Source organism: Saimiri boliviensis, chromosome 12 (genome assembly GCF_048565385.1).
Source record: "Saimiri boliviensis isolate mSaiBol1 chromosome 12, mSaiBol1.pri, whole genome shotgun sequence".
NCBI classification, from domain to species: domain Eukaryota; kingdom Metazoa; phylum Chordata; class Mammalia; order Primates; family Cebidae; genus Saimiri; species Saimiri boliviensis.
The window spans coordinates 17,747,198-17,773,486 of NC_133460.1; the positions used below are offsets into that span (position 1 = coordinate 17,747,198).

The 26,289-nt window shown below is 42.5% G+C and overlaps 2 protein-coding genes across 13 annotated transcripts in view; one reads left to right on the forward strand and one right to left on the reverse strand.

The window, feature by feature from the left end:
- The window catches only part of METTL9 (methyltransferase 9, His-X-His N1(pi)-histidine), a 45,961-nt gene extending 21,506 nt beyond the window's left edge, over positions 1-24,455 (reverse strand). For 2 of the 5 annotated variants that reach the window (XM_074381942.1, XM_074381941.1), the window contains exons 1-4: positions 24,364-24,455; positions 9,407-9,597; positions 4,302-4,511; positions 460-644 (exon numbers count right to left, since the gene is read on the reverse strand). In XM_074381942.1, the coding sequence (XP_074238043.1) occupies positions 460-644; positions 4,302-4,511; positions 9,407-9,597; positions 24,364-24,408 (631 nt within the window). In that variant the 5' untranslated portion in view covers positions 24,409-24,455. Of the gene's footprint in view, positions 1-459; positions 645-4,301; positions 4,512-9,406; positions 9,598-22,108; positions 22,432-24,363 lie in introns of those variants that run through there. The other 3 variants (XM_003930181.4, XM_010340778.3, XM_074381940.1) reach the window with 2 other exon arrangements.
- Positions 22,610-26,289, forward strand: part of CDR2 (cerebellar degeneration related protein 2) — a 110,830-nt gene continuing 107,150 nt past the window's right edge. For 7 of the 8 annotated variants that reach the window (XM_074381932.1, XM_074381931.1, XM_074381939.1 and 4 more), the window contains exons 1-2: positions 22,950-23,231; positions 23,908-24,033. The gene's annotated coding sequence lies outside the window, so the exon portion shown is untranslated. Of the gene's footprint in view, positions 22,672-22,949; positions 23,232-23,907; positions 24,034-26,289 lie in introns of those variants that run through there. The other variant, XM_074381935.1, reaches the window with a different exon arrangement.

The following is a 26,289-nucleotide window of genomic DNA, read 5'->3' on the forward strand; positions in this document are numbered from 1 at the left end:
TCTTCAAAATAGAAAAAAAGCAGATAACAGCATTTATCATTTTTAGAGTCTGGCACAAAAGATGCAAAATACAAAACAAAACAGCCATGACATTTAGCAAGTGTATATGACTAGATTTAAAGGCACTGTTTATTGCTTGATTCAGTTGTAAAGCTAATAAATAAATGGTTCAAGTTCCATTTGAAACCAGAGATACAGATGCATTTTTGGCTTTCAATCTCAAGCAGTCAAACCCAGCTAAATATTAATTATCCCCACTGCAAAGGGAGTGCTAGAGCTCTATAAAGTCCACCTTAAGGTGAACATTAACCAAGGTGGTGTTTTACATGGATTAACTAGATTATTCTAAACTGCAGGCTATTATAAGAAATACTAGACAATGTTTAATTGTACACAGCACAAAAACACGAATACCAATAAACAGCTATCCTGGGTAAGAGCTAGCCTGACTACACTTACCGTTTTCCACATAGGGATGAAAGGGGAGGACCAGGGCAAGGATGACCCTGCCTCTAGTTGGCTCCAAGACACTTCTGATATCCTTTAACAAAGTCAGGGGCTGATCACAGCGGTCCAGCAAGTTCAGGCAGCTAATGACATCATACTGGAACCCTGTATTCTGCCATTCATTTATACCAAGCACTCTAGAAAAATCAGAAATAATTGCATTAACATAACATCCCTCTAAAGACATCTTTTAAAATAAGTGAGATGCCGGCAAAGGCTTTAATTTTGTCTTCTAAATTAAGTTCAAAATTTTGTTATAATTTATGTTTGCAATAATGACAAGGCCAGGCAAGAGAAAAATAGCAACCATATTTCTTTTTGAGTCGGAATCTCACTCTATCACCCAGGCTGGAGTATAGTGGCACAATCCTGGCTTACAGCAACCTCCACGTCCCACGTTCCAGTGATTTTTCTGCCTCTGCCTCCTGAGTAGCTGGGATTACAAGCATATGCCACCATGCCCAGCTAATTTTTGTATTTTTAGTAGAGACAGGGTTTCAACATGTTGGCCAGGCTGGTCTTGAATTTCTGACCTCAAGTGATCTGCCTGCCTCTGCCTCCCAAAGTGCTGAGATTACAGGCATAAGCCACCCCGCCCAGCCCATATTTTTTTAAATTTATCATTTCACCTACTTCCAAATCTCAAAACATATGGAATTCCCTTTACAAGAACTAATCATGTTTAATAAGTATGAAGATGCAAGCTGATAAAAAGTTATGAAACTAAGACATCAAATTCTTGAATATCATTAACAAGAGTCCTGCTTTTTACCACTCATTGGAACTTAATAAAAAAATATATCATATAATTAATTTTTTTCTTTTTTTTCTTTTTTTTTTTTTGAGACAGAGTCTTCCTCTGTCACCCAGGCTGGAGTACAGTGGCTCGATCTCAGCTCACTGCAAGCTCTGTCTCCTGGGTTCAAGAGATTCTCCTGCCTCAGCCTCCCCAGTAGTTGGGACTACAGGCGCATGCCACCACGCCCAGCTGATTTTTTGTATTTTTAGTAGAAACGGGGTTTCACCATGTTAGCCAGGATGGTCTTGATCTCCTGACCACATAATCTACCTGCCTCGTCCTCCCAAAGTGCTGGGATTCTGTGAGCCACTGCACCCGGACTAAAGTTTTCTATTCCTAGGATCCCTTCTATTCTTAAATATGGCTGGGAGCCGGGCATGGTGGCTCACACCTAAAATCCCAGCACTTTGGGAGGTTGAGGTGGGCAAATCATGAGGTCAGGAGATCGAGACCATCCTGGTCAACATGGTGAAACCCCATTTCTACTAAAAATACAAAAATCAGCTGGGTGTGGTGGGGCGTGCCTGTAATCCCAGCTACTTGGGAGGGTGAGGCAGGAGACTTGCTTGAACCAGGGAGTTGGAGGTTGCAGTCAACCGAGATTGTGCCACTGGACTCCAGCATGGCGACAGAGCAAGACTCCATCTCAAAAAAAAAAAAAAAAAAAAGGCTGGAGTGGTATAAAATGATTTCCATTGATAACTTATTCAATTTCTAATTGAAGAAAAACATGTCAATTATTATCATGTAGACCCACCAGAACCTTATCTGAGACAGACTGCTAAAGCTAAGGGGCTTTCTAATCACTCAGTTCAAACTCACACCTTCCTTTCATCTCTTCCTATAACATCCCTAACAGCAATTTAAACACTGACAGTGATAAGGACTTTGATGGTTCAAGCTAGAAAGGTTGATCTCCCTAAGCTGTAACTCAATTTCTAAGGCGTAGCTGTGCCTGATTATACTAGAAACTATACCTATTCCTTTTCTTCCATATAAAATCCCACTGAGTATCTGTTCACAGTAATATTCTCTCCTTCAGACTAAAAATCTCCATGTTTTGCAAATGCTCAATCCAGTCCTGCTCCAAAAGCTACACTGACGTTCTGTCTCTAGGGTTAATCTGTAAAAGTAGAAACATGTGGATAGGAAAGCGAGTGATTACATAATTCTTTCTCCTTTCTCTCTAAGGCTAACCAGACTTCCAAAAATATCATAGAGGAGGAGGCCGACTCCAGCTCTACCTCCCCCATTCCACACTGAGCCAATATATGGAAATCTCCCAGTCAACAGAATCATATTGAAATAATATCCTTCTTCCTAGTCTTTCAAGCTCCAGATGATCTTAAAACCAGTATTTGACACTTCACACCCATTATCATTGACGACTAGATATTAAAAGCAGAACAAAACAGAAAATAGGCAAGTGCTGTCAAGGAGTGGAGAAATTGGAACCCTTTTATTACACTGCTGGTGGGAATGAGAAATGGTGCAGCAGCAATGGAAAAGTATCGCAATTTCACAAAAAATTAAACCCAGACTTAGCCATGTGATCCAGCAACTCCACTTCTGGGTCTATACTCAAAAGAAGTGGCAGTAGCGGCTCAAGTAGGAATTTGTACACCCATGTTCGTAGCAGCATTCTTCACAACAGCCAAATGGTAGAAACAACCCAGGTGTCCACTGACAGATAAATGAGTAAAGAAGATGTGGTACGTGCATACAACGAATATTATTCATCCTTAAAAAAAAAACACTGGGCCGGGTGCTGTGGTTCACACCTGTAATCCCAGCACTTTGGATCACTTTAGGTCAGGAGTTTAAGACCAGCCTGGCCAAACAGTGAAACCCTGTCCCTACTAAAAATACAAAACAATTAGCCAAGCATGGTGGCATATACCTGTAATCCCAGCTACTTGGGAGGCTGAGGCAGGAGAATTGCTTGAACCTGGGAGGTAGAGGTTGCAGTGAACCAAGATCACACCACTGCTCTCCAGCCTGGATGACAACAGAGCAAGATTCCATCTCAAAAAAAAAAAAAGAAAATTCTGGCCCATGGTACAACATGAGTAAATCTTGAAGACATTATGCTACATGAAATAAGCCAGTCACAAAAAGTTCATGCATAGATTCCTCTTACATGAGGTACCCAGTGTAGTCAAATTCAGAGAGACAAAGTAGAATGATGGTTATCGGGGTTAGGAGGAGGAAAGAATGGGGAGTTACATTTATTGGGTACAGAGTTTCAGTTTCAGAAGATAAAGAAGTTCTGGAGATGAATAGTAGTGATGGTTGTACAACAATGTAAATGTACTTAATACCACTGAACTGTATACTTTAAAATAGTTAAAATAGTAAATTCTGGCCGGGCGCGGTGGCTCAAGCCTGTAATCCCGGCACTTTGGGAGGCGGAGGCGGGTGGATCACGAGGTCAAGAGATCGAGACCATCCTGGTCAACATGGTGAAACCCCATCTCTACTAAAAATACAAAAAATTAGCTGGGCATGGTGGCGCGTGCCTGTAATCCCAGCTACTCAGGAGGTTGAGGAAGGAGAATTGCCTGAACCCAGGAGGCGGAGGTTGTGGTGAGCCGAGATCGCGCCATTGCACTCCAGCCTGGGAAACAAGAGTGAAACTTCGTCTCAAAAAAAAAAAAAGTAAATTCTATGCTATATATGTTTTACCACTACTTAAAAAATATTTTTTTGAGAATGCCAGATTCTGATTAGGGAACAAGTCCCTTCTCCTGATCTGCCTTTTCCAACGTGTCTCTCACTAGTCCTTTTCTTCCCTATAGTGCTAACTTCTCTGCTCCAGAAAAATACTGCCACCAGAAGATTATTTCTCTAAATTTCCAGTTAATTGTGTATGAAATAATTTTTTAGAAATCTTAATCATGGAAGATCATTTTTGATTCATATCCTTTAAATAGTATACTTTCAAAAAGAAATGCATCTAAAATCAAGAAATATATCCCATGTCTAAAAATTATACCTGTATTTCTTCTTCTGAAGCTGCCATATCATAGTTTCAGAAAGCTCGGTGGCATAGATTTCTTCAAAATGAGGGCTCATGATTTTTGTGACTTCTCCATCTCCAGCACCTAAATCAAGAAGTCTGTGGGTTTTCCAGTCTGGATTAATTTTAAGCAGTCTCTGAAATTGATCTGGTGAAAACACAAACATTGAGCCTCTTCCTAGCAACCTGGAAAAAAAAAGAACAAAAATGGAAGTGTCTATGCAAATTAAGTACCCCTCACCATACACACACAAAGTGAATGCAGTGACTCAGCACCAACAACCATAATCACTTATTACGTGGTTAAGATATTATCTTTCATATGACTTTTATGATTAGAAAGCAAAGTTAGTAAAATAAGAAAACGCCTCCAGATACCATTTGTCTTTGGAGTTGCAAATATTACCCCAAAAGGGATGGGAGAAGGAGGGAAATAAAAGGTGGAAAGGGGAAAAGATGACAGGGGAAGGAAGAAGTAAGAGATGTGTGAGAAGAACTTAAGTCAAATTAGGAAGGAAAGGTGGAAGGAGTAACAGAAAACGTGTTATCAGTTGAAAAAGATGACAAGCTAACAGATCACAGTAGCAGAGAAACCAAATAGGGGAAAAAAGGTATTTCAAATATGGAACTAAACCAAGGATGAGGAAAAAAACAACTTTAGGATAATAGGTTTTTAAAAGACACTAGAGAAAATAGAGAAAAGAGTGGTCCTTGTGATATCAGTTAACATGTATTAAAGTAGGAGATTCATACTTACATCAGCTTATAAGGTTAACAACTGTCTGGGTCCTATTATTTCTAAAGGTTCTAGAAAACATTCAAAACCATAATAATGCCTTTGAAAAAAGAGACTGAGGGGAGTTTAAATGGAGATAGAAGAGAATCCTTAGAAGAGCTAGAGGTTAAGCCAAGTCTTATGAAAGCATCGCCCTGGGAAATAAAACACACTCCCTATTTAGGACTTGTTTTCTAGCTCTCAAATTCTAGTTTATCTAGGGCAGGGATTTTTCAACCCTCTTTTAAGCAGCAGAACCCTTCCTTTAAATCAGGCGTCCCCAGACTGTGGCCCCCTGAGGCCATTTATTCCCCCCCACACACACACTGCACTTCAGGAAGGGGCACCTCTTTCATTGGTGGTCAGTGAGAGGAGCACAGTATGTGGCGGCCCTCCAACGGTCTGAGGGACAGTGAACTGGCCCCCTGTGTAAAAAGTCTGGGGACGCCTGCTTTAAATAAAGGGGAACTCACAGACAACATAAGATCCTAAGAGAGCTGCTGCTGTTTGAATGAGGACGGGAGCCCAGGAGCTGTGGCCAGCCCACTTCTAGGCCTTTCTCTGCAGCCTGAAGCAGTTCCTGAGGCACTTCCTCCTCAGACCCCGGAAAACAGTTTGGGGACCACTGGTCTCTAGGAAGTGGGAGGGAAACCTGTGCTGTACTGCTGCTCTTGGGAAACAATCGTAAGGTACAATATGTTTCCTGCTGCTATACGGTGACTGGGAAGACACATTCAACATGGTGCCCAAGGTTAAGACCAGTTTTAGGAAAAAATACAAATAATGGAGTTTATGTAACGAAGTCTCCCTTCCTTTTCCCATTAAGGCCATAAGAGAATTTAACTAAGTTTATAGTAAATCTTCTGCCTCACAGAAATGCTAAAAAATTGGAGAGAGTGGCTGGGTGCAGTGGTGCATGCCTGTAATCCCAGCACTTTAGGAGACAGAGGCAGGCAGATCACAAGGTCAGGAGTTTGAGACCAGCCTGGCCAACATGGTGAATCCCCGTCTCTACTAAAAATACAAAATAAAATTAGCTGGGCGTGGTGGCAGTGGCCTGTAATTCCAGGTACTTGGAAAGCTGAGGCAGGAGAATCGTTTGAACCCAGGAGGTGGGGGTTGCAGTGAGCCAAGATCATGCCATTGCACTCCAGCCTGGGCAACAGGGCAAGACTCCATCTCAAGAAGAAAAAAATTGGAGGGAGTAAGACCTCAGAGACCACAAATCATGATGTTACCAACTACAACTGCTTACCAAAGAAAATCACGTCTCATAAAAGTCAAGTTGTTTTATTCCTCAATTGTTCATATGCTACAGTAAGAAAATAAGCAAATCTGAACTTGCTGAAGTGACTGTACAAAATTTAACAAAGAAACCAGAGTCACAACAGAAAGAGGCTATGGGCAGCATGGCTAAGGAGAGGCGCATTTTAAATGCTGATGCTGACTTACTACAGGACCAAAAGTAAGTCACAAAATAGTTACTTTGCTTAAATTTTCCCAGCTCTAAACAGCATGCTTCCCAAGCCATTTCTCCTTGGGATGTGAGGAATCTTGGCATGATAATCATAAAATTTTTGAACTAGAGGTCACCTGAGATCAGAGCTCACCAAGTTCATCTGATTGATCTACATTTAAAGGCACTAGAGGCTGGGCATGGTGGCTCACGTCTGTAATCCAAGCACTTTAAGAAGCTGAGGCGGGAGGATCTCTTGAACCCAGGAGTTTGAGACCAGCCTAGGCAACACGGTAAAATCCTGCCCCTACAAAAAAATACAAAAACTAGCCAGGCATGGTAGCATGAGCATGTAGTCCTAGCTACCTGGGAGGCTGAGGCAGGAGGATTACTTGACCCTGAGGAGGTCAAGTCTGTAATGAACCATGACTGTGCCACTGTACTCCAGCCTAGGTGAAAGAGCGAGACCCTGTCTCCAAAAAAGAAAGAAAGAAAGGCAACAGAGAGAGGGGTAAAGCGTGCTATTTCCAAAGAACATTAGCAACAGGCACTTGACAAAAAGTTAATACTGTCAAAAAATAAATCAAAATCCATCAAGCCCAGTGTTTAACAATGAGGATTGATTTTGCCCTCTAGGGCGCATTGAGAGTAGACAGGAGAGTCTCCAGTGATCATGACCTGGGAGTACCACTGCCATTTAGTGAGCAAGGCCAGAAAAGTTAGAAGTTCCTGCAGTGTGTGGGGCACTCGCACAGCAAAGAACAGTCTCACCTAAAATACCAAGCCCAATACAAAGTTTCTCATAAACACATACCATGGAGAGATATGACCCTTTAATTTTGGTTTAACTTTAATGTCTAATAACCATCCTAGGTTCTCTGGTCACAAGCTAAGTTCTCTCTAGACTTAGAGGGGAAGAGGTATGCCTCTTTCTCATAAAATAAACTCTGGAACAGCTATTAATTCTTTCCTTACCTGGCCTTCTCCTTTCCAACATAAAGGAAGTTTGATAAGTATCTTAATTCAAGACGGTACCATAATTATGATTTCTGTAAGAGATGGCCACCTGTAGTAATAATCTCCCACTACCATGGCTGGAAAGGTACTGGTGGGCCCTTAAATTTAGTTTTTAGCAGAGAATGGGACACAGGGCAGGAAGGATTGGAAGCAGGGTAGGTATCAAAAGAAAAAAGCAGAAGAGTTGCAAGTTAGGGAAGCCAAAGGAGTTTGTTAACTGCATTGCCTCTTTGATCAAACTGTGAAATTCTAGAGCAGGGAATTTTAAACAGGGTTTTATGGTTTCCAGAGGAAAGGAGAAATAAAGTTTGAACCCCCAAAATCATATGCAAAATATTGAATGTAAGCACTTTCTGAAGAGAGGATTCCTACCTTTTATCACTTTCAAAGAGCTACAGGACCCCCAAAAGGATAAGAATCTCTGCTACAGTGACTCGTTTGAATTCCAAAGGAAAAATAAATGGTATAGAACAGAAATTCAGTCTAACCAATTTAAGGAACAAAATACCAGGCCAAGTTGTAGCAACTCAATTACCCATATAAAAATAACAACTGCTTGCCAAAGTAGATGTATGGCAATTCACATAAACAATGAAGAAAATCAAGTAAGAAATCTTAAGAAATGGCTTGCGGTGCCTACACACATATTTAGGGACCAGATGATACAGTGGGGGATCCAGACAGTCAGTAGAAACTAGCTCCAAACCTCAAGGGAAAAGAAAAGTGGGCCCAACCAGTAGTTTCGGTGGTCCAACAAGGCTTTTTAAGCATTGAGCCCTGCTGCTTTTCTCTTTGGCTTTAGCTAGGGTCTTCGGAATGCTTGAAAATTTGGCCAAGAAAGGATATTCAAAAACTCCTAAAGCTTTTTCTGTGGGTTTATATGAGGGAACCCCTCTGAGGACAGAGAATTCCACAAGAAGTTTATAAAATTCTGGTGAACCTAGACATTATTTAAGAACAGATGCAGGACTCTTCACTCAAAATTAGCCATCATCTACTGTTGGACTAATTAGGTCTCCCCTAAAAAACTTGCTACCGATAAGTATGTTTAAGGCAAAGATCTTACTCTTCAGCCTAAGGGCACAAGCGCCTCAGCTTCAGGGCTTGGTTCCAGGAGTCTTGCTGCTTTGTGGTCCAGAACCAGCAGCATTCAGCATCAGTGGCATCATCTAAGAGCTTGTTAAAAATGCAGATTTGCTGGGCACAGTGGCTCCCGCCTGTAATCCCAAGCACTTTGGGAGGCAGAGGTGGATGGATCATTTGAAGTCAGTTTGAGACCAGCCTGGCCAACATGGTGAAACCTCATCTCTACTAAAAATACAAAAATTAGCTGGGTGTGCTGGTGCACGCCTATAATCCCAGCTACTTGGAGGCTGAGGCACAGAATTGCTTAAACCTGGGAGGCAGTGGGTGCAGTGAGCCCAGACTGCAATATCGCACTCCAGCCTGGACAACAAAGCAGGACTCTGTCGTAATACCAAAAAAAAAAAAAAAAAAAGCAGACTCTCAGGCCTAGCCCCTGACCTACTAACTCATAATCTGCATTTTAATAAGATACCCAGGTGATTCCTGTGTACAACAAGGCCAAGAAGCACTACCCTAAGTAACTCCCCACACAAATACACATACAAATGAGGCTATCTGTCATGGTGAATTTAAAGGGCAGAACCACAGAAAGATAGAATGCTGGACCAACTGCCAAGGATTCTGACTAGCAGAAGTATTGTAGCTCAGTTGGTCAACATGGTGAAAAAGATAACTTTCCTTTTTTTTGTTTTTCCTTTTGTAAACCTAAAGATAAAGAAAAAAAATAAATGCCCAAGATTCACTTACCCATTGATAGATGTTCTAGACATAAACAGGCTAAAAACAGATGACACAAAAGAATGATATAATTGGATAAATAGCCAGCCAGATTTCTCGATGCTATTGTTTAAGAAGATCTGTGTTCCTTGATCAAGGTAACTCTGAACAAAGACAGCCTGGAGTGATTCGCATAATTTCTCTCTGTTGCACACATACCACTGAAAAAAAAAGAACAACAAAAATTAAACACACAAAGTGTCACTTAAGTGTCACTAAATCAAATCTAAGATTTCCAAATAGTACAATCTCATAATTTGAGAATAATCATTTTGTGTACTCCTATAAACTGTAAAATATAAAGTACTTCTTCAGATGTGACTTCTCATTTAATTGTCTTATAGCCCTCAAGGGAGGTAGAAAAGATGAGGGAAAGGTGGTGAGGCTTTTGGGTCTTCAGCTTAGTAGGCAGCAGAACCAGACCACAGCTCAGGCACTCGGCCTCCCAGCCAAGTGCTCTGTCACTGTATCCCTGAGATCTAGAAAGCTCTGCTGGCTTCTCCTTCACTGAAATTCAACATCAGAAGGCAAACAGCTAGCAGCATCCTTGTTTTTAGATAAGAAAACAGTCACATAATCCAATGCCTTAACTCAAAACCACCAAGTAAACCCAAATGGCAAAGTAAAGCAACAGAATTTAACACTCCAGTGACCAGATTAAGTTGCCTTTTTTCTTGTGGGCTATTTAAAAGACCTTTAGAAATCTTGAGGTATGCTTTACAAACAGGTCATATGACATTCTTACAGGGGCAACATGCGCTCAAGAAAGATTAAGAAGTTACTTAAGGTCATACTGCAATCAATGAGAAGACCAAGTAACATGCTAAGAACCAGATTTCCAGGAGTTGGCTCTAACCAAAATGCACATTCTAGAACAAAATTCAAGTACTTCACCTGTAGATGAAATTTAATCTTTCATAATAAATGAGTTAGCAGGGATGTGGAGAAGCAGACTGGACATCAGCTTTAGCATCAGCCCCACAATCAAGTCCTGGCTCTGCCCTTCCTACATGAGCTCAGACAAATCACTTAATCTCTGAGCCACCATTCATTTGTAAACTAGAGACGTCACTGGTGTCTGTCTATCCTGGTAGGGTACTATGAGGATTAAAAAAGATAATGTAGGCAAGTCCACAACATAATGCAAAGCACACAGTAAGAATCCTACAATAATAATAGCAATGAGATTCCCCTAACCTGAGAAATGAGAATAAGCCCCTTAAGCACAATGATGAAACTACAAAGTACATCATTTACTATTAATCCATTATTTGCCATGAAACACAAATTTTTCCCAGTAAGTCAACTGGCCAAGAGTAATTTGCTTCCCCCTGAGAAGTACAATCTTTTATCAGCAGTAAGTATCCTGTAAGTGCTTGCACAATTAATTGGAAGACCAAGTTCATAATCATCCTAAGCTTACTAAACGTTCAGTGAAATCTTGAGTAACATTCCTGATGCTAACATTAAAAGGAACTAGTTACAAATCAACACAAATAGGTACAATAAATTTCAGAGATTAATCATTTTACAAACTCTGTTCCCTAAACTGGGTAAACCAAGCTTTTCCAGTCGTGGACTGATTTGTACTAATTTGCCATTTCATCAGTTATCAAAATTGCTTGTACTTTATATATAAAACTATTTTTATTTTTCCTACCCTATATGACAAGCTATGAAGCTTTTTACATTCACTGCCTACACTTTTTTCCCTTGGTCTAAAAATGTTCTTGCTTAATGATTTTCTAATTCTTAATACTTATTGTGCCAGAAGTTATGCTCCAGTGCAGGTCATAAACCGTTTTTTATTATACTCGTGACCTCCTGGTACACATTCTCAACTCTGTAATACGGAGGCCACTCTGACTTTTATTTATTTTTTATTCTCTGAAATGGCTAATCAAGATGAAAGCCATCACCTTGATAATAGGCAATCAGGTACATTCTATTAATGTGGATGAGAAGTCATTCAAGTGAAACAGAGGAACTAAGAATTCCTTGGCATCCACTTGTAAATGGACTAGAACAACAATGGATTCTGACTTCCAGAACCAAGCAGGAACTGGCACCATTAACTGCAAATAGTGCTTTCAAGTGCCAAGAGGAAAACTCAAGTTTTTAATAGCATTTTTCTCAATTCATCGACATTAACATGTGTGGTTGAACCTTTACTGCTACGCAGGTCTTTCAGAAAACTGCTTATTGAACAGAATGTGTTACAGAACAAAAAAAGCAAAACCTTTCTCTTTAAAAAGAAAAGTGAAATGTTTGTCTTTTCTGACCATTTGCATGACACAAATGTTGACTTCACAGCAGCCTTGCCACAAAGTGAAAACAAGTCAAATGTCCATCAAATGGTGAATAAACAAGATGTGATAATAGATCCACATAAAATAATAGTATATTCTACCATACAAAGAAATGAAGCACTGCTTTGTGCTTCAACATGGATGAACCTTGATAACATTATGCTAAGTCAGATAAGTTAGTCACAAAAGACCACATACCGTATAATTCCACTTATGTGAAATGTCTTGCCTATGCAAATCCAGAGATAGAAAGTAGATGGCAAATTGTGGTTGCCAGGGGCTGGGGAGCTGGGACAATGAGGAGTGGTTGCTAATGGGCATGAGGTTTCTTTTGGGGGTGTGAAATGTTCCAAAATTAACACTGGTGAGGGCAGTACAATTCTGTGATTACACTAAAAATCAATGAATTGTATTCTTTTAAAGGATAAATTTCATGGTATGTGAATTATATCCCAATAAAACTGTTTTTCTAACACACACACACCCCCCTAAATGTAGGTGGCAATTAGATCTTCCAGAAATTAAAAGTGGCCCAAAAACATAAGTAACCTGGCAAACCTCTTTAAAAATGCAAATTTTAAATGCAAATCTGATCACATCACTACCCCACTTCACAGGAATCTTACAATAACATCCAAATGCTTAATATGGCTTACAAGGCCCTGCACAATTTTTGTCCATTCTGTGTCCCCAGCCTTACCTTGCGACATTACCTACGAACCCATGACCCCTGGACCCTCACTCCATCACACTGCTCTACCCCTTCATTCTTTTTCTGGAAGGCCCCTTTCCTGTGGCTGTCTCACATGGTATTTGCTCTGCTCCCCACATTCCCCACCACCTAACCCACTCCCTCTTCACCTGGTTCATTCAACTGCAGCCTAAATATTTCCTAGGTACATTTTCCCTGAAAAAGATAATATAACTAGGAAAGGCTAGGCTAGGCCTCCTGTTCTAATACCCTTTCATATACCGCATTTGTCCCTTTAGTAATATTTACAATCTCTGAATTGAATAATTGTAGACAACTGCATGTTCCGTGTCTATCTTCCCAGGTGGATTGAGAGCTTCATTAAAGGCAGAGAAAATGAATGGCTTCAGTGTCTGGCACTGATACAAACAAATGATATATGTTCATCAACAGGCAGTCTAAACAGGTAGAATTTGGAGTTTTTAACAAAATCCTAGAGGAAACATAAGGATAACCACAGAGACTGCTGCCATGGGGTTTCTGTAAATTTCTCAAACTCTGCAAGGCCTTGCTTAAACCTAATTTTGCAAACAGTGGTTAAAGCTACCCACTTACCGCAAAATTGCATTACCACAAGCAAGGAAGCAAGCAATGAAGGAAGACACCAACTGAGCACCTATCATGCACCAGGCACAGAGTCAAGTGCTTTACATTTTATTTACCACCTTGCAACTTCTGAACAAATGAGAAGCCTGGGGTCCCTAAGCAGCTCCAGCTGATTCAAGCTCCTGCTCCAAGTATGCGCTGTTTTATAAGCGTTTCTTTCAAAGAAGCTTCTCTTAACTCTACCCAGTGTGTCTGTCAAAGAAAAGAAAGCAGGACTATCCTGCCAATTAAACTGAACCAGATGTATATGGAGAAAAGATAATCTGGTCTAGACAGTAGCTAAAGTCCTGTAAGCCAGGGTTTCTCAACCTTCACACTACTGACATTTGGAGCTGAATGATCCTTTGTTATAGGGGCTGACCTGCGCATTGTAGGGTGTTTAGCAGCATTCCTAGCGCTTACTCATCAGATTCCAGTAGCACTACTCCAAGTGACATCCCAAAATGTCACAGGCATTGCCAAATGTCCCCTGGGAGGCAAAACTGCCACTGCTTGAGAACCCATACATGGGCTTACCCACAAAACGTCACTGTATTGACTCTCCAATAGTGTTTCCCACTACCCCAGCTTAACTATGGTCTAGGGACTTCAGTTGACTGAATTAAAAGATGGACTCAATGGCCTCAGGGAACTTACATTTCAGAGGGAAAATAAAATCAGAAACCAAGGGAAACAAGTAATGTGACTATGATCTTGGCGAGGAGGAGCGTCAGAGCCTTAAAGGAGGAGTCACCTTGCCCTTGAAGTGAAATACCAAAGAAAGGGAAAATCAGCACATGAACCCCTGTAACCCAATGGGCAGGCCTCTTGGTTTCACCTCTCTCCAGACAACTCAGCTTAGATAAAAAGCTACGCTGGGCTGGGGGCGGTGGCTCATGCTTGTAATCCCAGCACTTTGGGAGGCCTAGACGGGCGGATCACCTGAGGTCAAGAGTTCAAGACCAGCCTGACTAACATGGAGAAACCCCGTCTCTACCAAAAATACAAAATTACCCGGGCATGGTGGCACATGCCTGTAATCCTAGCTACTCAGGAGGCTGAGGCAAGAGAATCACTTGAACTCCGGAGGATGAGGTTGTGGTGAGCTGAGATCACTCCAGTCTGGGCAAGAAGAATGAAACTCTGTCTCCAAAAAAAAAAAAAAAAAGCTACGCTGAGCTGGCAGCACTGGGTGGCTTGCCTGTAGGCTCCAGGTGAGTTCTTTGTTTGTCTGGTTTTTTTGAGACAGAGTCTTGTTCTGTCACCCAGGGTGGAGTGCAGTGTTGCCCAATCTCAGCTCACTGCAACCTCTGGATTAGAGGCACCCACCACCCTGCCTGGCTAATTTTTGTGTTTTTAGTAGACACGGGATTTCACCATGTGGGCCAGGCTGGTCTTGAACTCCTGACCTCAGGTGATCCACCTGCCTCAGCCTCCCAAAGTGCTGGGATTACAGGCATGAATCACCAGGACCGGACGCAAGCAAGTTCTTTGAATGTGTGCTCCTCAAAGACTACAGAGACAAAGGTGTACAGGCAAGAACAAAGTACTATGCTTGTTAAAGTCACATACTGACAGGACTACATGCCAGCTCTACCATGAGGCTGGACTCCTTGGCTGGAGCCTACCATGTCTGAAAAGGCATCTTATTAGCATCTACCTTTAAAGCTCACTCAAATGTTGTTTGATCTAAATAAACAAGGAAGTCTTTTAAATGACAAACTCTAATCAAGTGAGCATGATTCCATTCAGTCATCTGCTTATGCCAAGTACAAAACAGGATGTGACAACTAAACATAAAATCTAAAAATTACAGTAAATAGCAATATTCTTCCTAGTGGCAACATGACTACAAAGATACTAATAACTGGCCAGGTAATAAACAGCCAAATCAGGTGGATGCTAGGCGTTTTGAATACATGTCTGACAGTATTAGCTAACCAAAGTGATTAAATATTAGATCATATTGTCTTAAAAATTTCCTGGCTGCCCACAGTGGCTTACACCTGTAATCCCAGCACTTGGAAGCCGAGGTGGGCAGATCACTTGAGGTCAGGAGTTCAAGACCAACCTGGCCAACATGATGAAACCCTGTCTCGACTAAAAATACAAAAATTAGCCAGGCGTGGTAGCAGACACCTGTAATACCAGCTACTTGGGACGCTGAGGCAGAAGAATCACTTGAACCCAAGTGGTGGAGGTTGCAGTGAGCCCAGACTGTGCCACTGCACTCCAGCCTGGGCAACAGAGGAAGACCCGGTCTCAAAAAAAAAAAAAAAATTCCTCATAAAGCCATGAATTCCTCCTAACATTTATATAGCCCTGGTTGATGATTCACTCGTTCAAAGAAGGAATGCAATTTTCCTATAAAATTGTATTTGCTTATCAGACCAAGAAATATGGTTAAAAGTTTTTCTGAAATTATTTTTAGAGTTTATCAACTAATCAAACCTGTAATATATAAGTATTTTTTCCCAAAATACAAAGGATTTAAGTACACTAGTAGAGTCAGAAAGTAATTTAAAAAAAAAAACTGATTTTAGATAATGTAAAATAAAAAATAAATATTTGTCTTTGTCCAAGGTTCCTGATAGAGTGTTCCTAAAACCCTTAAAGAATCTCAGGGTAGTAAGAATATCTTTTGTATGCTAACAAGATGACTCCTGATAGTGGTGGGAGACCTAGATAGCTTCAGGATGGGAACCAGGCCAGGGATGTAAGATTCAAACTTTCAGCCCCACCTTCCAATCTCCAAGGATGGGAAAGGAGTTGAAGACTGAGTCCAGTCATGCCTACGTAATGAAAGCCCTAAACTACGGGGCCCTGGGAGCTTTTGGGGTGCTAAATATATTGATATGCTGGTTGGGTGGCTCATCAGAGGAAACTGAAACGCTATACTACCTCCCACACCTCACGCTATGCATCTCTTCCACTTGGCCATTCCCCAATTGTAGCCTTTATAATAAACCAGTAAACCTAAGTGTTTTCCTAAGTATTATGAGTCATTCTATTATAGGAAATTATGGGGTAGGGTGGAGGTAGAGTTGTGGGAACTCCCAACTTTGTAGTCAAGTTGGACAAAAGCACTGGTAGCCTGGAGACCCAGGACTTGCAGCTGACCTCTGAAATAAGGGCAGTCTTGAGTTAAGGGACTGAGCCCTTAACTCTGTAGAGCATAACCCTAACTCCAGGTAGTTAGTGTCAGAACAAGACTGAACAATTAAATACTCAGTGGGTGATGGAAAATTAAAGAATGGCTGATGTCGGAAAAAAAAAAAAGACAACACATGTAAGAGTCTTTTTCAACTTTAAGCCTTACAAAAAGCATGCACAAACCAGATAAAGGTCAGAACTCCAAACAACTACCCTATTCTCATCTAATTCACAAACTGCAAAATCTTCAACTAGTATTGTGCACACAGCTGCCTAATTTCAGTGTCTACACAGAGGCCTCAGTAGAGTGGGAACAGTTTCCTATTCAGAAGGGAAGCCTAGGCCAGGAGCAGTGGCTCACACCTTTAATCCCAGCATTTTGGGAGACTGAGGCAGGAGGACTACTTGAGGCCAGGAGTTTGAGAGACCAGCCTGGACAACATGGCAAGACCTGTCTCTATAAAAAAAATTTAGAAGCTACTCAGGAGGCCGAGGCAGGAGGATCTACTGAAGCCAGGAGTATGAGGCTGCAGTGAGCTATGATTGTGCCACTGCATTCCAGCCTGGGTGACAGAGCAAGAACCTGCCTAAAAAAAAAAAAAAAAAAAAAGGCAAGTCTATTTTTACCACCCCTCAGACAACACAAGGTTTACTAAGAGGAGAATCATGAAGCAGTAGAAAATGTGTTGCCTTGAAGCCAGACAATGCTGGGTGCAAAGCCCAACTCCATTAACTCTGTGCTGTTGAGCAAGTCTCTCATCTCTCTCAGCCTCACTCTTCTGTATGTAAAGTGGGGATGGTACCACTAACCCCCAAGAGTTCTATGAGGACCACTGGGGATATTATATTTGAAGTGCCTGGCACACAATAGAAGGCCAGTAACTGTTCATATTTCCTTACCCTTTCTCTCCAAGGCAAGGGCTGGTCAGAGGAGAAGTGCAGTTCAAGGGAATGCCTAAAAACCACACTGTACATCTGGGCATCCAGCCATTCTCAAAAGAAATGGGTAAGCAAAGAACCAAAGTATTCAGTGCTACCAAAAACAATCAGAAAAGTTTCACTGCTCAAGGTCTATGAACACAGAATCTTTTCTACTACAGGGGTGGCCAGACCAACTCCATCAATACTGACCTTGTCAGCTAAGGACTCAAAATTCACATTCTAAGATTCTGCAATGCGATCAACTCAGTCCAGACATTTCACCATGGACACCTTACATTTAAATACAGCATAGGAGTAAATATTCAGACCATTCACCATTTTCCCACAAACGATATAAATTCAACCCAATAACCTCTTTACGTGAGATTTCAATGTGTAGAGTGACAGGCACCCTCATATCCATGAGGGGAATCAATTTATACAGATTAAATTGCTTCAGCTTTGACTTAATAATAAATTACTGTCAATCCTCTGCAAATACTAAATACTCACTCCCTGTTAGAATTGGATAATCCTAAAATTTTAACAAAGCTTCAGAGGGTCTATCCAACAGAGCTTTCTACTGGAAGCGACTAGGGTCTTTTAGGGCACCTTCAAAGGGAAACGTAAAGACTCCTGGTATATCCAGCACAAGAAAGAGATACTAGTGTTCTGTGAAATTGAAGCAAACACTTGTTGGGGTTTCAACATAGATTATGAGGAAGGAAAGAAATCCTTTCCGAAGTCTCTTTGGTATTCAGCTGCAAAGGCTTCCAGATTCTCCAAAGCAGTGCGGAGTAGGACGCCAATCCATCAGTGTCCATCCGGCTTAGCTGGCTGACTATCCTTGAAGCACTGCTAACTCATGCCTCACTCCAGGCCTCCACAAGGTAAATGAGGGGTAAGAGGACAGGAAACACTCCATCCTGTGCACAGTGCTGGACTCTGGCTATGCTGTCCAAGCATTTTTTCATTTGGAAGTAAAAAAAAAAAAGGATTTCAATTCTGTCCTGAATTCATCACTGTGGCATAGCACAGTTTTGAGCTTATATAAGAAAGTGAAAAAATAAGTCACAGGTATACACATACTTGCAATTTTAAGTTACATCTTAATAATTCTGGATATTGAATGTTACCTGTGCTTTTTTAAAAACCTTGCAGAAAGTCACCTGGAGAAATTGTTGTGGTTTGGTTCAGCGAGTTCTATAACAATTTTTTCATTCCATCAATTGAGAAGCTATTGAGTGGCTATTATTACCAAGAACCTGGGGCCTAAGGGTCCTTTCAAAGTTTCAGTAGCTCCATAATAGTTGCATTAACTTTAAGCACTAGGTGCAATGCATCAAAAAGAATAGATCCTAAGTTTTTTGTTGTCTTTTTAAATTCTGAGTCTGCCAATACTGAAAAGTGATGGTATCTCCTAGTTTCTCAGTGCCCTGGCTCTATTTCTTCCCAGTGAGTCAATCTACCCACCCTGCAACCTGTGACTAAGAATATGCTGTTGGAGGCTGGGTGCAGTGGCTCACTCTTGTAATCCCAGATTTTGGGAAGCTGAGGGGGGTGATCACTTGAGGCCAAGAGTTCAAGACCAGCTTGGCCAACATGGTGAAATCCCGTCTCTATGAAAACTACAAAAATTAGCCAGGTGTGCTGAGGCACTTTGAGTGATCACTTAAGGTCAGGAGTTCAAGACCAATCTAACCAACATAGTGAACCCCATCTATATTAAAAAATATAAAAATTAGTTGGATGTGGTGGTGTGCACCTGTAATCCCAACTACTCAGGAGGCTGAGACGTGAGAATTGCAAAGGTTGCAGTGAGCCGAAATTGGGCCACTGCACTCTAGCCTGGGTGACACAGCGAAACTCCATCTCAAAAAAAAAATAAATAAACACTTTATTTGTGGACACTGAAATAAATTTGAATTTCATAAATGAAATTTCATGTATTAAAAAATGTTATTTTGATATTTTATTGGTAACCATTTAAAAACGTAAAACTATTCTTATATTGTAGGCTGTAAAAATAAGTCTGTGAGACCAGTCTGGCCTCCAGGCCACTTTCCTGCTCTAAGTGAAACCCTGCTTCTTGCTTGTCCAAACTGAAACATAATTCCAGTTTTGAAGCTAGCACACCAGACCAAGTTACTAAAATGGCACTGCTATTACAATTTTAGAGCAGCTTTAGCCCAATACTAACAAAATAGCAATTTCCTTTTCTTTTTTTTTTTTTTTTTTTTTTTTTTGAGACAGAGTCTTACTCTGTCGCCCAGGCTGGAGTGCAGTGGCGTGATCTCAGCTCACTGAAACCTCCGTCCCTGGGGTTCAAGCAAGTCCCTGCCTCAGCCTCCTGAGCAGCTGGGATTACAGGTGCCCGCTACCATGCCCAGCTAATTTTTGTATTTTTAGTAGAGACGGGGTTTCACCATCTTGGCCAGGCTTGTCTTAAACTCCTGACCTCATGATCCACCCACCTCGGCCTTCCAAAGTGCTGGATTACAGGTGTGAGCCCCTGTGCCTGGCCCAAAATAGAAACTTTAAATGAATAAACATTTCCCAAGATCTTTTAACCACAGAATTCTCCATCATAATTCCTTAATAAAATAACCAGAAGGAAAACTTGCGCTAAGTATGGTTCAATCAAATCCACAACCCTACTTTTATGCAACGCCAAAAGAACCAGATGTGGCTAGCTAGGGAACTCACACACCCAAATGAACACTTAGATAAAGACCCTGTATAAAACTATTAATCTGAAGAAGGAAAAACAGTTACAGTTACTTCACAATCAATGAAGTTATAAGGCAAACCCAGGGTCCCCGAATATTTAAGTGGAAAACAAATGATCAACTCAGCCACAGGGTAGAATGGACAGTTTCCTACTTTATCTCATGGTGGCTTCTACACACCTTTCTTCTGTTCATTTTAATCTTTATTCATGGATGATTCTTTTCATAATATGAATGTATTCATGTCAAAATAATGTCTAGATTTATTATTGTAAGGAAAAGAGTTGACCCCTCCCCCAAATATTCAGAAAACACCATGTTAAGTCTTCACCCTGAAGAAATTATCTGAATTGTTAGTGAAGGGGTTCATGCACTCACACACATAGAACATAAATATGGTTTCTGAAATAAATATATCTGAAACCAGTATCGGTTTTCATTAGAACCTAACAGATTCAGCTTTAAAAAGGTACACAATTAGAAAGTATCCTCTGCTGGGAGATACTGAGGCTATGTCTACAGCTGTAATTCCGCCTCCATACAAACCACAGTGTTTAAATAGTGTTTCAATTTTTAAAATAAGTGCAATTCTTTTACGAGCACTGAAATATATCAAGTTGCTGAAGAAGAGGTAATCATATAAGTGTTATCATAATTATCAATAGCTGAGAGACTCAACCATAATTCCACATCAGTGGAGATAAACCTTTTTCTCCTATCCAGGACCTTATTTCTATCAACTGCTTACACATGTTAAAAATGACATTTCTAATTCATTGTCTACACCATTGTTCCATATGTGACATTCTGATAACTGTACAGTTAACAGTACCGTACTTTGAGTTGTCTCCATAAGAATGAACTAGTTTAAGTAAATAATCCATAGGAATAAATGTGGTTTCGCAATTTAAGTTTACATACATTCCTAACAGAATCATACAAGTGATCAATTATATTGATATTGCACCTAAAAAACTCCAATGGCTGGAGGCTTTCAAAAAAATTTACAGAAATTTAGGATTCCTTTAAAAATAGGGGGGGAAAAGCCCAATATAAATATTACAAACTAAAAACTAAATGCTACTTTTCTAAATAAATTGCTCTATCTCCTTCTTAGACAATTCTCTACCCTCACTAAAACACATGAAATCAACCTGGGTGTAAATTCTCTGAACACCTGGTATAATAAAAAAATAATATAGGAAAATGAGAAATATATGAAAATGATGAGACACAAGATGATACGGAAAATAATTAGTGCTCTCCGGAAAAGCAAAATGCACTATAAATGCTAGCTATGACAAGCCAACACTCTGGCAGAGTTCGAAAGCCTCTTTTCAATGAAAGTAACATTACTGCAAACTATGTTATGGTCAAACACAAAATATCTCACTTAATTCTACGGTTAACCTGTACACGTTTAAGTGGCACAGACTGAGCTAATGAAAAGCCCACCTACCCGGTCACAGCGCATCACTCACTATGCATAACTACAACTCCCTCCCGCCCCGTTCCGTTTTAAAAACCCTTCCTGTAAAACTTGCATCATCTTCCTCTTTATCACACACAACCTTTGCAGCCCGCTAACTAAATCCAAGTTTAAGGGAGATCTCTGCTAGGTAGGAGGGGAAGGTTCCGTATGATGGGAGCGACGACCTGTCAAACCCATTTTTTAAGTGCTTAATGGGAAATGTCAACCGAATCAGCCCGGAGAGTTCAATGGCTCGCGATGTACGGTTACATTTCTTTATGATCCTTTGTATGTTCTGGGATTCAACAAGACAAAAAGAGGAGCTGGCTTTTCGTTTCGTTTCTCGGGGATAATGGACCTGGCCGGGTCTCTTCTGTCCCAGGCCTCGGTGCCAAGTGGGCACCCCCTGCCACGCTCTGGCCCCAAAGTTCCCCAGTCCCGCCGCCGGGTGCCCGCAGTCACCGCCCGGGACTCAGGAACAATGCGGGGCTCCGGGGAGCTCACGCTCCGGCCCGGGAGGGGGAAGGGGAGGCCATGCCCCGCCTGCGCCGCGGAACAAAAGGCGCTAGCAGGGCCGGGGCCGGGTGCCCGGGACTCGCGGGGCCGACGCCCGGCAGGGAAGGCGCGGCGAAAACTTTCCGAGAGGCCGGGGCGAGGGCCGGGCCGCCCCCTCGCGGAGCCACCCCGCACAATAGCCAGGCCCAGCGCGGGAAGGCCGGGCCGCCACGCCCCCGCCCCGGCCCCGGCCCATACCTGGTGGTTCTCCTTCCCGCCGCCCGCGGCCGCCGCCGGCCCACCCGGGCCGCTCGTCATGTTCACGTACAGGGAGCGGGTGAGAGGGCTCCGCAGCGTCCACATCCTCCGCGCCAGCCACACGGACGCCAGGCTCAGGCACAGCCAGCCCACCAGCAGTCTCATCGGGAGGCGCGGCCGCTCGCTCCGATCACCGTCGGCGCCGAGGCGAGGAGGAGCAGGCGCCGCCGCCCCCGGCCACCGCCGCCACCGCCCGGGCTCGAGCCATCGTGCCCGACTTGCCCATCCAACCCTCTTCAGGGCCGAGGCTGGGGGTGGGGAGGAGCAGCCGGCGCGCAGCCTCGGCGCCTCCCCTTCCCTTCCGGCCGCGGAACGCCGCTGAGGCCTGCACCCGTTTCCAACCGGAGCACTTACACGAGCGACCGCGGCGCGTTCTTCCCCGGCGCGCTCTCTCCGTCCAATGAGCGGGCTGCTGGGAGGCGGGACAAAGGGAGCGCGAATCCGCCGGGAGCGCGAATCGGCCGGAGCGCGTCCCCGTATTCTGGCCCCTCTTCGGCCTCTTGGTAATGGCGGAGGTGTTTTTAATGTTTTTGAGGGCTGGGGAGATCATTTTCGAAGGCTGTAACTGCAGCCTCCCTGTCCGTGCAAGGTGGTGCCCAAAGGACATCTAGTATTTCCTTGCCTTAGTCGTTAACTCACGACCTTCATCCCACTCCGCCGCGGGACTTTGACCGGGTAGTGCAGTTGACCCCCGGGGCGCAGAGCGGGGAGTCTTACTCCTCTCGTGCGTCGATACACGCAGGTTCTTCCCGAAGATGAGCGATGCTAGTGCTGGTTGCCCGCTCCAGTGCCCGTTTCCAGTTTACATTTAGAGCTAACCAGCCAGACCCCCTCTTCTCCTCTCCCCTCCCCTGCACCACACTACTCGCCTACCCAGTTCCCCAAGCCTGAGAAGTTCCTGGCTACGTGTTTCTTAAGGAATGAGTGAAAACTCTGCCTTTTGGGCGAGCTACTGCAGCTGGGATACCCACAAGTAATGTTTTAGATGTATTGACGGTCCTGCGAAAGAATGAAGACCGCAAGTTAGACTCCCTGGCTGCCTTGTTTCCTGGAACTAACACAGGCAAGTTGGACCCAACACTCTTGAAGTGAACGCAGCTCTGGGAGCAGTGTTGAACCCGGATGTTTATTTGATCATTTATAGCACAAGGAGACCTAGCAACATTTCAGAACTGAAGGGTTACACTGTGTTCCTGTGTCTGCAGTTCTTCCTGCTAACACCGAAGCCACAATTATGGAGTAACGTATTTCGTGGGGGTCTCAAATACCTTCCTAGGTTTGTTTGGAAAGTGCTTTTAACTGCACCAGAAATAATGTAAATGTGTCTTATTTCAGTTCAAAACAGAAGTAAACCTTTTGGTTAATTCCATGTTGCACATCAGAGATTTTCATTTATGAAACAGTGAGGTGAGGAACAAAATCATTCCTTACCTAACATCTCTTTTTATTAGCTTCTAAGAATCTCAGCTTGGCACCTTTGGCTAACAAAGATATCTTGTTGCCTAATGTAACAGGCTGTAACAACAACAAAAAGGCACAGGGCGAGTGGCGGGGCACTATTTGGTGTTCTCTCCAATATACTCCCTGACTCCTTCTTGCCAAGACCTCAAAAAGCCCGAGCCTTACTAAAATCTAGTTCAAACCTCTAGTGGTCCTGGCCCAAATCATCGAAAAGGAGCTATGGTAATAAGTCCAATAACTGTTTATTCATTATGTCACCTCTCCTTCCTGTCTCTTAGGATCAGTGTAACAGACAAAGCACCTCTGTCGCAAAAAGAAGCCTTCATCTTTTTAAAGTGGGGGTGAAAGCAGCAGGAGAGCATAAAATGACATACTTCCTTTCTGAAGACAAAGGAGACAAAAAGGTACGCCCCAGCTATAGAGTCAGCCAGTAGAGCTGTAGCTCAGAGACTGCAAAACGTTGTCAGATGAACAAGATGCAAGTAGATGGCTTCTGTAGTCAGAAGGATTTGGGGTTGGTTGACTGCCACCATGCTTAATATCTCAAAGGAGCAGACTTTGCTTTATATCTGAGCAACTGGCCTGGAAAAATAAATCACCCATACATTTAAAATATAATAAGCACAAAACACTCAAACCCATGCTATTTACATTTAGCAGGCACAGGAAGAAACTAGAGCACCCAATGATCAAATGACTTGCCTAAAGGTAGCATAGCAAATTCAATAGCTGACCTTTTCATAGAATTTGTCATCCCAGCTCACGGTCCTTCGATCCATCTAAGAAGTTTTGCTGTCACTTCTCAGAGGGCCTCCTGAATTACAAAGGAGGAGGAAGGAAAACAGCAAGAGTAAATATGTGAAGCAGAAGTTCAGATTGCCCATTGTGGACTGCCCCCTTCCTTTATCTACTAGAATGTCACTACCCTATATTAAAACCTCAATTATCCATAATGGAGAAGGGAAGAGGCAAGATAACACAAAAAGCCAAATGTGAGCCAATATTCATTCTAATGTGATCTTGAGATGCAGTCACTGATGTTCAAAAGGCACACAAACGACCCTCTGCACCAAACTCTGCTCATTGACCCCAGGTGTCCCGCTTGGGTCACAGCCCTGCACAGGGGCCCAAAATTTTGAAGGATCACTTTCCTATCTAGATCTAGGCAAAAGCTGTTTGTTATTGTCCTTCTTCAAATCTACAAAGTATGGCGTTTTTATGTTCTCTTTTCAATTACAAAGTATCATGTTAAGAGAATCTACAGGTAGAGAGCTTGGATCTATAGAGGATACAGAACATATTGATGATTGTTTCTCCTTGGAGAGATAGTGATTTAAAAAGAACCCATGTAGGCCAGGTGGGGTGGCTCATGCCTGTAATCCCAGCACTTTGGGAGGTCGAGGCAGGTGGATGGCTTGAACCCAGGAGTTCAAGGCCAGCCTGGGCAACATGGCAAAACCGTCTCTACAAAAAATACAAAAATTTGTGGTGACGTGCACCTGTAGACCCATCTACTTGGGAGGCTGAGGTGGGAGGATCACCTGAGCCCAGGAGGCCAAGGTTGCAGTGAACTGAGATTGTGCCACTGCACACCAACCTGGGTGACCCTCTATCAAAAAAAATAATAATAAAAATAACTCATATAATCACATTTTTATGGACAGATATTTTTTATGCTTCTTAATATTGTTTTGTACACCTTCAGAGAAAGATGTATGTTTTTCCCAGTATATTCAATAGAATGTGCCCTGTAGTTATTAAGCAATGAGCACCTCTAACAAAATTAGCAAATGTACTCAACAATGTTTTTAAATTAATTAATGTAGGAGATTTTTATCAGAATTTAGTTGATACAACTTCAATCTTATGCACTGATATCACTGTGGGCTCCAGCTGATAAATTCTAAGTCAAGGCAAAACTGCAGACAGGTTATTAAAAAAAAAAAAAAAAGGCCAGGCGCGGTGGCTAAAGCCTGTAATCCCAGCACTTTGGGAGGCCGAGGCGGGTGGATCACGAGGTCGAGAGATCGAGACCATCCTGGTCAACATGGTGAAACCCCGTCTCTACTAAAAAAGTGCAAAAAATTAGCTGGGCCTGGTGGCACGTGCCTGTAATCCCAGCTACTCAGGAGGCTGAGGCAGGAGAATTGCCTGAGCCCAGGAGGCGGAGGTTGCGGTGAGCCGAGATCGCGCCATTGCACTCCAGCCTGGGTAACAAGGGCGAAACTCCGTCTCAAAAAAAAAAAAAAAAAAAAAAAATAGCAGCCTAGGCCAGGCACAGTGGCTCATGCCTGTATTACCAACTGCTCAGGAGGCTGAGGCAGGAGAATCGTTTGAACCCAGGAGGTGGAGGCTGCAGTGAGCCAAGATTGTGCCACTGTACTCCAGCCTGGGTGACACAGTAAGACTCCATCTCAAAAAAAAAAAAAAAAAGCAGCTTAAAGTAGCAGAATTGAACCAAGAGTTAGAAGGCATTAGTAGCAAATACAAATAACACAGTGTGCTTCGTTGGAAGACTCCCGGTGCTACTCGTTAGCATAGTAGTTTATCTGCACTTTGAGCCAGACTATCTGGGTTTTAATCTGGGCTCTATGCTTCTTGATTATGCAATTTGAGGCAAATTCTTTGACCTCTGCATGTCTGTTTCCTTATCTCTAAAA